A 12486-nucleotide genomic window follows, 5' to 3' on the forward strand; every position below is an offset into this window, starting at 1 on the left:
CCTTTCAAATGATATTTGAAAAATCTGATGAGCATCTATTTCTTCCTGTTACTGTATTGAAAGGGTGCAGTATGTTTACTATACTATATGTCGTACAATGGTCTTAAAGGTGACACTGCCTTATAGCAAGGCCCTTTGGGTAATTGAGAAAGTAATGTGCCTGAATGGATCCCAAGCCAGACCCACTTCTTATCATGCTCTCCCATATGCCAAAGGTCATTAGACCCACACACCACTTTCAGAACACTTTATCCCAGATACAAGTTAACACACCTATGTTATATCTACACTTATATTCAGTTACATTTTAAATGTGGCGTTTTCTTGATTATTGTCTCAATATCTGGAAATCTCTTCAAAATTCAATGTTTATGTTGTCCCCTAATCCTTAAATTGAGAATTTCAGTTTGTAGCTAGCTCATTGCTGTAAACAAACATGATTGCTGACAACTTAAAGCCTTGTGCTAAATAGGGGTTAAGAATGACTGTGACATTGTGCCAGGTACAGGCTTGTCCACTCACTCACTCACCATATGACCACAAGGCTGGAAGCCCAGTATTGTTGACACAATGGCGCTAAGAATCAACTGAAGTTGGTTGTCCACAAATCAGTTATCAAACTGAAATGAGCAGTAGCCATCAGTGGAGATCATTCATTCATTTAGCATCATTAAACAAATAGATTTGAAGCTTTTAACTATGTGCTAAGCCTATGTGATGTGCTTTTAGTTTAGTGAAAGAGGAATGTATTAACCATAAATCTCCAGTAACCACTGAAGTAAATATGAAATTATAACTGGGGTAAGTGAAAAAGAACAGGTACATCCTCCTATGAGATTATATATGGGGAGAATGACTTGGTTAAGGAGGTCAAGGAATGCTTCCTTGAGAAAGGGTAATTGAGATAAAATGTGAGGGATGAATTGGAGTTAACTAGGTGAAAATTAAGGATAAGAATCTCCTGGGCAAGGATACCAGTGTGTGGTGGGAGAAAGCAGGCACATTTGAGATACAGAATGTGTAGGTCAGGCAGAGACCCAGGCAGAGAGAGGTAAGAGATGGTGTCAAACCATAAAGAACATTGTAAGTTGTATTGAAGATTTGGGGTTTTATTATATGATTACTGAAACATCTGTTAAAGTGTTTGGGGAGGAAGATACGATCAGATTTACATTCAGAAAAGCTTCTTCTAACTGGAGAACAAATTGGAGGGGGCAAAAGTAGCTGTAAGGAGACTCTTACGAGGCAAGAAATGCTGGCAGGTTAGACTAAGGTGCCAGCAGCAGAGATGAAAAGAAGGGAAGAGGGGAGATTCAAGCCCACGATAATGAAAATGACTGAGGTTGATGATGAAATAGACGTGGGAGGGTGAGGGAAAGGGCAGAGTTGAAGATGACTCCCTGGTTTCTGAGTTTCAGAACTGGGTAGAAGCTGGTGCTTTTCAGTGAGAAGGGAACATTGAGACTAAACACAAGATATGTCACACCTTGCTCCAGACATGGCTATGTAAAAACCTAAATGAATTGGACTAGATACAATCGTAGTCTGTATTCCTTTCCTTGCCATATACGTTACTTAAGTTAGATCTTCCTGGGGAAAAAAATACATGAAAATCATTGTGATATAGTGGGCAACTCAGGTTTTTCAGTACTGTGAGGTCTAAGTAAGTCATTTCATGTCCCCAAGTGTCAATTTCTTCATCTGAGAAATAGGGATCCTTTTTGCCATATGAAAATTAAATAAATGTACATGGAAGTATAAGGGACATTATAAAGGTTTATAAAAGTGTAAATATTTGTTTTTATTATTTTTATGAGTTAACCACGTAATCACACTTGTTAATCATACTTCAAGTTTATCGTCAGTCTACAACTTAAGTCAGACTAGGAATTCTCTCTAAGTCACATTTTAGCTTAACGTGGCAGTTGTAGGACGCTACCTTAAGTTCCTACCCTGGAGGAGGCTACAATCTAGGGAAGATGAGAAGCATAACCAAGAAATAACTTTAAAATAATACATGCTGTATATCATTTAGAGCTTCACTGAGGAATGGGCTAGAAATACTGTAAGTGTGGAGACATGGGAGATGGTATTGAATGCCAGAGAGAGTTTCATGGAAAACATCAGCCCTAGCCTCAAAGGATGGATAGGAATTAGGTGGGTCAGGGAAAGAACATTCTAAATGAGGGTAACAACATGAGCAAGGTAGGGACACATGGACATGAGCCTGTGAGGGGCTGAGGAGTTGCTGGTTAAAGCAGAGGGCTCGTGTCTAGAAACTGTGTAAAAATGTTGATTAGAATTGTGTTAATTTATAGTAAGCATTGAATGAGGCAAAGTAGTTTTGACTTATAGGGAAAACAAACTATGGTTTTCTTCCAAAAAAAAAAAAAATTGGGAGAACAGAGAGATTCAAGTTTTAAGAGAAATTGGCAAGGGCATTATAATAATAACCTATGAAATAACAAGGGTCTGGGCTACAGCTAGCATGGAGGACCTGAGGCAGCTATTACAGGGCATTTCAAAGGAAAATTGTTAAAACTCAATCACCAACTTCTCCCTATCCATTCCATATATCAAGAGATGACTCTAAAGTTTGAAGCCTGAGAGAGTGGTGAGAAGTGCAGAGAGAAAGCTAAAGTTGATTCCATGAGGGACAATATGTTGAATTTAATTAAATAATGCTGAATTAAATGTGATGGATGGAAATACAAATGGCAACACCCATTTGACATAGATGTGAAGATTTGAGCCCAGGTGAAGTTAATAAACTTTGGAGGCATTAGCATAGAGATGATAGCTATGTGGTAAAACTGAATCAGCTCTCCACAGGAAAATATTTAAAAACCATCTATACCATCTCCCATCTCTTAACACTTAGAACATTCCTAGCCCATTCCTCACTGAAGCTCTAAATGATAATACAGCATATATATATTTAGTAGCAGAATAAGTAGAAATGGCTAGCATAGGAACCAAAGGGGTGCAGTCACGAAGGTACAAGAAGAACTAGAATAGTATGGAATCCAGAATTCAAGTGAGAAGACCAAGGAGAGGAGGTCATCAGTGACCATGCTACAGAGAGCCATAAAGAAAAACTTTTCACAACAAATTTAGTGGACTTTTCACTAAGAAGGTAATCAGTGACCTTCAAAAGAATAGTTTCAGTAAGATACTGGGAAAAAAATACAGCTTGTCCAGCCCCAGAACCCATGGGTGTAACCACTATAGTAATATTGCATATTTACCTCTGACCTAAGATACTGTTCTAGGAGAAATAAGAAGAGAGAATGTCAGGAGTTCTTGAGAGAGTTTGAAAAATAAGATAGGAAGATGCCAAAATCAATTGTAGCACAGTTGTTAAGAGCTCAGGCTGCTAACCAAAAGATTGGCAGTTCAAATCCATCAGCCACTCTTTGGAAACCCTATGGGGCAGTTCTACTCTGTCCTATAGGGTCGCTATGAGTCAGAATTAACTCAATAGCAATGAGTTTGGTTGTTTTGGTTTCGATCTGAATCTGTCCCCTCCTCTTTACTAACCCAAAACCTAAAAATAACAGGTGACTAAGGTGGCATGGATTCTTGAAATGTCACCTGAGAACCAGGGTGAGTCAATGGAAGGGCAGGTAACGCAATGCCATCGAGAAAAGGGTTGGGAGGGGGAACTGCCACTGGTAGGCTCAGGTGTGACTTGGCTATTTTAAGTCACAGTTTGAAGATGATCCATTCCCTTCTGCTAACCCTAATGACCTAGCCGATACTACCGTCTTTAAAGATTAACTACAATAAGTTGGAAGCCAGGTGGTTTTAGCCACAGTGTGGAAGCTATTTAATGTTTGCAGGAAGTTTTAGGAAAGGAGATAAGCTCAAAAGAGGGCAAGAAGATTGTGGAAGGACTGGAGTGATGGGATGGGGTTGGAGGAGGCTATAGCTTTTTGCAGGTAAACAAATTTAGTGAGGGAGGAAATTTTTCAATGACATTTCCAACTACTGTAACAACAAACTAAGAAAAGTTCTTACTGGGTTCTTCACTGAGAAATATACATGTTCATTTTTTTAAGGAAGAATTCTTTAAACATCCTCAATACTATTTATTTCTTTCCATTATTATGTGCATCTTAACATTATCTTTTGAAAGTCTTCTTGCAAAGCATTTACATTACTGAATATTTTGTTAAATTTTTTCAACCAAGTCAAAGAAACATTGGCCTTCTCCTGCATATCCATTTCTCATGCATTATTTTGATATTGAGAACATCACTGCTGTTACTTAACCAAATTTATGCTGGCCTTTCAGGACTGCAGAACATAATAAAATAATTTCATCTGGTACAAACCACAGACTATTGCTTTTCACATACCAAATATATTAATATGTTTCCAGCATTGTGTTAAAGCAAATTACATCTATTTCCATTTCTACTTCTACAGAAAATAAAACTTTTCTAGAAATTCTGCATTCCCTCTAAGCTTTATCAGTTGTCAACACTGTTCCCGGAGTTTTATCAGATATTTGAGATTTGGTTGTACTCTGTACATATAGCTATGTTGGATTATTAAGATTCTTTTCACAGGTAAATATAATTCATTCTCCATTGAGAAGGTATTTTGTAAATTACAGGAAATTCCTTCTGTTTGAAGAATGATCCAATGTGTTTGAAGCCCTTAGTGAACTTGCTCAGAATTTTGGTCTTTATTATCATTACTAATTAGAATTATCAGAAAAATAATAGAACCTTAGTTTACCTAGAAAAGACAGCCATTCTTTTATTTGTAGTCCTCAAATCAAAATTTTACTGTGAGTTTGAGGGACTAGTGGTTGTTTTTGCCCCACATTTATCTATCTGTTTACTTATGCATTCATTCATTCAGCTTTTCATGATGGAAAAATCTAGACATACAAAATTAAAAAGAATAGTACACTAAACTTTTATATGCTCATCTCCCAGCTCCAACAATTATCAATTCACGACAAACTTTTTTTCTTGTATATGCTCGCTCACACTCTCCACCAGCTGATTTTGAAGTGAATCCCAGACATTCATATGATTTCATCTGTGAATATTTTAGTATGCATCTTTAAAAAAAATTAAAAATGAAGTGCAATATCATTGTCATACCTAGAAAATTATGATAATTTCTTATTATCAAATATATGGTCGGTATTCAAATTCCCCTGTTGGTCTCATAAAATGTGTTATCATTTCTGTGAAATCAGTACACAAGCCAGTATAATTGGTTGACATGTCTCTTAACGTCTTCTTTAACCTACATATCCCACTGCCTCCATTTAAGATGGGGACTAAGACATGGGGAAGTTATTTGATTTTTCCCAAGACCGATCAGTAGCTAGACCAGGATTGTTCCAAAGTTCTCTGTTTTGTTCTCTGTCAAGGAAGAAAGAAAGGCCATTTGGGGTGGCTCATTGAAATTCTTGTATTGTTAACTCTGTAATGTGCTTTCTGCCTAGGTCTGAAGAGATATTATGAAGGATCCGGATTACCTTTATCACATTTGTTTAGGGTCATGTCCCATAGTTCAGAAGCTTTCTCCTGTCTTGCATGTATTCAGATCTCAGTTTATTATAAGAAAGTTCAGGAGAAAGGAAAATCAAATAATAGGATACATTCTTATATGGACAGATTAATGTTACCTAAAAATCCCAGAATATCTAGTATCCTACAAATTCTCAATGTTAATTATAATCACCAAGAGAGAATTTTTCTGCCACAAGATCTGTGGTGCCTACATTAAGCTGCCATGCTAGCTGTCTGACCTGTGGTCTTCTAGTCTTTGCCTGCCATCCATGACAACCAGAATTTTCTGCATTAAGCAAAGAAAGCAGATATTCCTTGTGAGCCCCAACAGTGACGATGGTGCTCTCAGTAACCCAGCAACTCTAGCAACAGAGGGCTGAGTCAGGAAATGGTGGGTTCTGCCCTGGTGGCACAACGGTTAAGCGCTCGGTTGCTAACTGAAAGGTTGGTGGTTTGAACCCACCCAGCTGCTCCACAGGAGAAAGACCTGGCAATCTGCTTCCATAAAGATTACAGCCATGAAAATCCTGTGGGGCAGTTCTGCTCTGTCACATAGGGTCGTTATGAGTCAGAATCGACTTGATGGCACCCAACAACAGATTCAGTTCTAAGGCTAAGGAGCTGTATAAGTCCTTTCCCTGGTTGGCAGTCCCCACACCTGAGAAATGACTGAATTGTACGAGACAGTCTCTAAGAGTCACCCTCTCATTTCCACCCCAAAGTGTGATTTTTTTTTACTTCTGTTCATAGCTCAGAGTCTTCTTAATGAAGGTCTCCTCCAACGCGAAGTCTTTGTGCCCCTTTCTGATGGCCTACCTCTTTAGAGCTCTTCACCATTAGCAATTCATGCACACCCTTAGTACATGAACAGAGTGCTCATGGCTCCCTCAAGAGCTTGCTTTTCTCCAGTTGTGTCTGTAGGTCTTTGACCGTGACCCTCTGTCCAACTGAGCTGAAGTATGCTTTTTCCTAAAGGAACCCTGGTTGCACAATGGTTAAGCACTCAGCTGTTAACCAGAAGGTCAGAGGTTCAAACCTACCAGCCACTCTGTGAGAGAAAAGACCTGGAAATCTGTTCCCATAAAGGTTACAGCCTAGGGAACCCTATGGGACAGTTCTACTCTGTCCTGTAGGGTCGCTATGAGTTGGAGTCGACTTGATGGCACACAGCAACATGCTTTTTCCCAGCCCTGGTCTTTCTAGCCTGCTTGGAGGAATGTAAAGGACTCCTGTCCTAGGAGCCACAGGCCACCTCAATTTATTTAATGGAAAAAGCCTGGTACTCATCTTACAGACAAAGGACATGAACACCTGAAACCGAATCTGTAACAGTCACTATGGGCTGTGTAAAATCGGCGTGGGGTGGTGTCTGACCTCCTCTAACTTCACAAGGGGGAAGGGGAATCAAGATCAACAGCCCAAGGCTGATTCCTATGAGATGGAGGTCAGACAAGCCTCTCTCTCCACCATCTTTACCAATTCTGACACCAACCGTCTCTCCCACAGCACTCTCTGCTTCTTTGCTGGGTTTGATAATTCATTGCAATGGCCTCACAGAACTCACAGACAATACTCATGGCAGGGAAGAGTGAAAAGCTATAAATATATATAGTTTGCTCGAAGGGTTTTTGCCCTGATGATAACAACAAGGACTTCGTAGACAGACAGGTCATCCCGAAGGACAGGGGCGAACAGAGTCTCTGAAATGTGTATGAACAGCTATCAGAAGGCATGAGGTACTATGAGGAAAAGTACCTGGTGAGAGCAGTGATGGGAACCATGCTAATGGCAATAACAATTTAACTGCTTAGCAATGAATATTTATTTGTTGAACAACTCTTATGTAGCACTTGCTATGTACTGTAGATGGAGAGGAAATGGTATACATTAGGCAAGAAGCAAGAGGAGAGATTTCAAGAATGTGGAAGGAGAAATCCGCACGGAGGACATCTTTTCCCCCAACTCGAAGAAGCAGCAGCTGGTGGAACCCATCATTATAAGGAAGCTTCAGGATGAATAATGACACCTGCCGGGGCGCCTCACCAAGGCACTTGTAGGTCTTGGTAAAAATGAACTAATTAATTTTCACAACATCTCTGTGAGGCAGAAAGTAGCATTCCCCTACTTTAACAGACAGGGATGTGTCAGCACATAAACATAAAGTGATTTGGCCCCTTCACACGGTGAAGCTGTGACAGGGCCAGGAATGAGAAGTCCCAGCAACTCAGCTTCCAGACTTTCATTTTGTACTTACATTCTAATTCTTCCCCTTAGTGATAGTGTTTCCTTTCCTTATAAAATAATATTGGATGGTGTATATGCCCTGGTTAAAAGTGACACGTAATTATTGATTGTAGTTATTCCTGAGGGTATAAAGTCATCACATTTGAGAAGGGAATTTAGAAATTATCTTATTTAACCCCATCATTATATATGTTAAATTACTCACCATGTACATAGAATGTACTAGTGCCAGAGTATAGATTAGACCCCTCACTTACCTTTATGCCTATTAGCCAACTCCTGTTTTAGTACATTCTACGTATGGTCGCCCACTGTTGCCTTTTCTGTGGAATGCCACAGAGTCATACAAACTGAAAATGTCAGAGTTGGAGATCCCCATAAAGGCTGTCAATGCCAACAATCCATCCTAAGTCTCCTCTACAATCTCTTTGTCTAGTGGTTGTCCAGACTGAAATTAAACATAACCCGTGATCAGAAAGCCGCAGTGTTTTCAATCACTTCATATGTATGTGAAAGCCGGACAATGAATCAGGAAGACCAAAGAAGAATTGATGCCTTTGCATTACGGTGTTGGCAAAGAATATTGAATATACTGTGGACTGCCAGAAGAACAAACAAATCTGTCTTGAAAGTGCAGCCAGAATGCTCTTTAGAAGCGAGGCTGACGAAACTTCGTCTCTCATACTTTGGACATGTTATCAGGAGGGCCCAGTCCCTGGAGAAGGACATCATGCTTGGTAAAGTAGAGGGAAGACCCTCAACAAAATGGTTTGACACAGTGGCTGCACCAGTGGGCTCCAACATAGGAAGAATTCTGGGAGTGGCACAGGACCAGGCAGTGTTTCATTCAGTTGTACGTAATGTCGTTATGAGTCAGAACCGAATAGACAGTACCTAACAACAACTTTTTTTTTTAACAACAACATCAGTAAGTGTCACCTACAGTGAAATGATACCTTAGGCATATAATCTAATAGAGGGAGCTAACATACAGATACATCATTGCTGTTCTTGTGTCCCGTCCAGTCGATTCTAGCTCATAGCAACCCTACAGGACAGAGTAGTGGCTGGGGGATTCGAACTGCTGGTATTTTGGTTAGCAGCCTGAGCTCTTAACCACTTTGCCACATTGGCACTTTTAATACAGAGTGATGAGGGCTTTGACGGAGCATGTATATTAGGAAAACAAGGAAATTTTATTTCTTACCTACTATGTATAGGCACTGAGAACACAAAACAATATTCCCTGGAAAAATACAGAGATATTCACTACCATTTAGAAGCTTATAGTCTAAAAGAAAGACAGAATAAATCTAGACATGTTGACTAGTTATCAGAATCTAAGTAATGATGTGCTGTGGAAATATGGTGTTCTGCTATGTTATTTATAAGATGTTGCTGCACATATACAGGCATGGCTATTAATAAATTTAGACATTAAAAATTAACTGATCAGCAGGGCCCCTGAGTTCCTGAGCTCCAGGGGGCATCTAGACATTGCTTACTGTGAGCGTGGCGTCCCTTGGATATGAACTCCCTGCACCTAGAGAACTAGTAACCAGTTGCTGCCGAGTCGCCAACTTATGACGACTCCATGTGTGTCGGAAAAAACTGTGTTCCGTAGAGTTTTGATGGATATTTTTCAGGTTGCCAGACCTTTCTACCGAGGCACCTTCGAGTGGACTCCAGTCTCCAGCCTTCCAGTTAGCAGCCTAACGCGTTAACCAATTGCACCACCCAGGGATTCCTGCACCTAGGGAGTACCTCCGAAGTGCTAGACAATGACGCTTGTGTACAACGTTGAACAAAAACAGATGAACCCTGCTCTCTTGTAACTTTCTTTTCCAAGGAGGAGACAGACATTTTACAAATAAGTATGCAAGTACATGTATGATTACAATTATGACAAATACTATAAAAGATAAAGAATAGGTTGCTGTGTGAGAGATGAACATGGAAAAAACAATTTAAAAAAGGATCAGGAAGAAAATTTCTCTATGAGAACCTCCCATTTCCATTGAGACCTCAGGGACACACTGAGGTTAGCCAAGCAGAGAAAGGAAGAGCTCCCTGGCAGAAGGTGGGAACAAGTTTGGTGTGCTTTGGGAACTGAGAGAAGGAGCAGCGCTCTGGAAGTGAGGACTGGGATCAGGGAGGAGAAGAAGCGACCTCATGGGCCCTGGGGACAGCTTGGGGTTCAAGTTAACTGCAATAAGAAGTCATAGGAGGCTGGTAGGCTGGGGGAAGGTATGAAAGCTAGAGAGGAAGAAGGGTTGTGGGAAACTAGTTACTGTATGGTTTCAGTCAACTTTGATCAAACTGAGCTATTTATTCTGAGTGAAACTTTTAATTCTAGTTGTAACTGCTTGTTTCTTTTCTATATCCTAAACTTTGTAAATGTTTTCAATTAAAAAATATAAAAATCCTCACTATCGTTTGGTCTTTTGTCCTGGCTGGTACAGATATTCCTCACTCAAATGATAAATGGTCTCTTAAATCACAAAATGTATGTGAATCAATGAACACAAAACTTGCTTTGACTAAATATTTCCTTTGCAGATCTTTTAATGTTCAAGTCACTTGAGCCTCAAGGCATAGTTTGGGTTTTACTGCCATCTAGTGCCTCTGAAAACATATATTTGTCTTTCAAAACGTGACACTCCCCTAAACTGTGAGATAGACAGACAGATAGATTAATGCTTCTGTTATAGTGTAATTCTATTTTAGTTTTACTTACATTGCTTTTAAATCAGTATAAAATAAGTCTGGTCTTATTTATTACTCTCTTTTCTCTGTCCAATTATCTAGGATTTCATTGATCCCTGTGCTTTATACCCAGATTGTCTCTTAAGACTTTTATTGAGAGAATTGCTCAGGAACGCTGTGTGAGGTGGAACAGTGTGCCTACTGCACAAAGACATCTGGCCTTGGGGAACAAGTTGGGGGCTGAAATCCAGTCCATATTCTGCTTCCCAAGTCGAACGCAGAGGGGTTGCATCTCTTCGGGAGAGGCTCATTTTCCTAACTTGCACATGTAACTTAGCAGCACCCTGGTGTCACTCCACAGTGATACCCGCACAAAAATTCAGGGCTTACTGTCCCCCCCAAGGCTTTTGGTTTTAGCGTTATTTTTAGTTTCTATTTAGTCTGTTTTCATAAGTCTCAGAAGGATCACTGGACCAAAAATACTATCAAGCCATTGCAGTTTGGTTTAGTTTGATTTTGTTCATCAAAGTTTGCATAGAGTGTTGCAATGATGAAATTCAGTCTTTCAGAACATGAGTGGGAATGGGCAGACTGGACATGTGTTTGTGAGCATTGTGCTCCTCTGTGTACTTGTCCAAGCATATAGAACAGTCTTTTTTCCACTGCATCCTTCATTATAATTCTCTTCTTTTTCAAAGGTCCCAAGCCACTCGTTTCCGTTGGCATCAACCAGCTCCTTTTGACAAGCAACAGACGTGGGCAATAGATAATGTCTACATCGGGGATGGCTGCATAGATATGTGCAGTGGCCATGGGAGGTGCATCCAAGGAAGCTGTGTGTAAGTGGATTTTTTTCTTCCTTCCAGCAAGGAGGTCTTTCTGAAACTGGTTTTTGAATCACCCCCAAGCTACCCTATCTTATATATTTTTCCTGAAATACAATATTGAGCTAACTGTGGAGTTGATGGATATGGCATCTTCATTCTTGCTTAGATGTGAGGAACTGAATAATAGGTCTTTGTCAGGAGAAGGCTGAATTCTAACTGACTATATTTTATTTCTTTCTGTGTCGCTCCGATACTCTTAAGCGTTGAAAAAGACATTAGAAGAGGCCCAAGAGTTCAGTGTGTTTGGACCAAAAATAATTCTTCTGAATATATGTAATGATATGCATTACTCCTGGTTTAATTGGTATTCCAGTGTTGTTTGCACAAGAAAGTATACAAATGCCTGGTCAGTTAACCAGGCATATTTGATGGAAAGCCCTAGTACATAACTCTGAGAGAGCTTTTGTATCTTTGGAAGGATATAAATAAAGTGTGCATGTAGGGGGTGTGTGTGTGTGTGTGTGTGTGTGTGTGTTAGTACGTATACGTATGTGCTGTAGGCCTTTGCACTTTATTTTCAAAGATGGCTGTTTGATAGGGTAGTTTGAATAAAGATGCTGCTAGAGAATTTGTAGTTCCTTCTCCACTAAGCTCTGCACACCTGGGAAGTGTCTCTTTTGATTAATGATTCTTTCCAATACCCAGATTAACCCCTGACATCCCTGAGCCTATTCATAGTCCTTTCCACACTGAACAGGGAAGCCAGTCCTTTGGCCAGAGAAGGCAGATGCCGTCCCAAGTATATTCTGTTTTTAGAACATGGCCTCTTGGATTCCTAACTGGCCCAAAGCCTCTGTTAAAAAGACTAATTTCATAAATGATGAGGCCCTACCAGCCTGGTTTGGCAGCTGCAATTGTTTATCAGCCAGCCAATGCTGTGTCATGTAGAGACAGAGCTTTAGTAAATTCTTTGAATTTGCTTCTTTCTCTCCACCTGTAAACTCAAGCCACTACTTTAGGAAAGCTAGAAATAGTTAATTCACAGCTTATTTCTAACCTTAACCACTGGTAAGAAGCGCAGGTGAATTCTGGCAAACCTTGTGAAGATAAGTAACCTTGCATCATCCTGGACTGGGAAAAGAATTGGCTTGCTGATTTGAGAACGCACTTGT

At 40.0% G+C, this 12486-nt stretch overlaps 1 protein-coding gene across 1 annotated transcript in view; it reads left to right on the forward strand.

Moving 5' to 3' along the window:
- RELN (reelin) overlaps positions 1–12486 on the forward strand; it is a 525949-nt gene that overhangs the window by 473503 nt on the left and 39960 nt on the right. Inside the window, exon 47 of the mRNA XM_064289885.1 lies at positions 11186–11326. Coding sequence (XP_064145955.1) covers positions 11186–11326 — 141 coding nt within the window. The remainder of the gene's footprint in view (positions 1–11185; positions 11327–12486) is intronic.

Source organism: Loxodonta africana, chromosome 8 (assembly GCF_030014295.1).
Source record: "Loxodonta africana isolate mLoxAfr1 chromosome 8, mLoxAfr1.hap2, whole genome shotgun sequence".
NCBI classification, from domain to species: domain Eukaryota; kingdom Metazoa; phylum Chordata; class Mammalia; order Proboscidea; family Elephantidae; genus Loxodonta; species Loxodonta africana.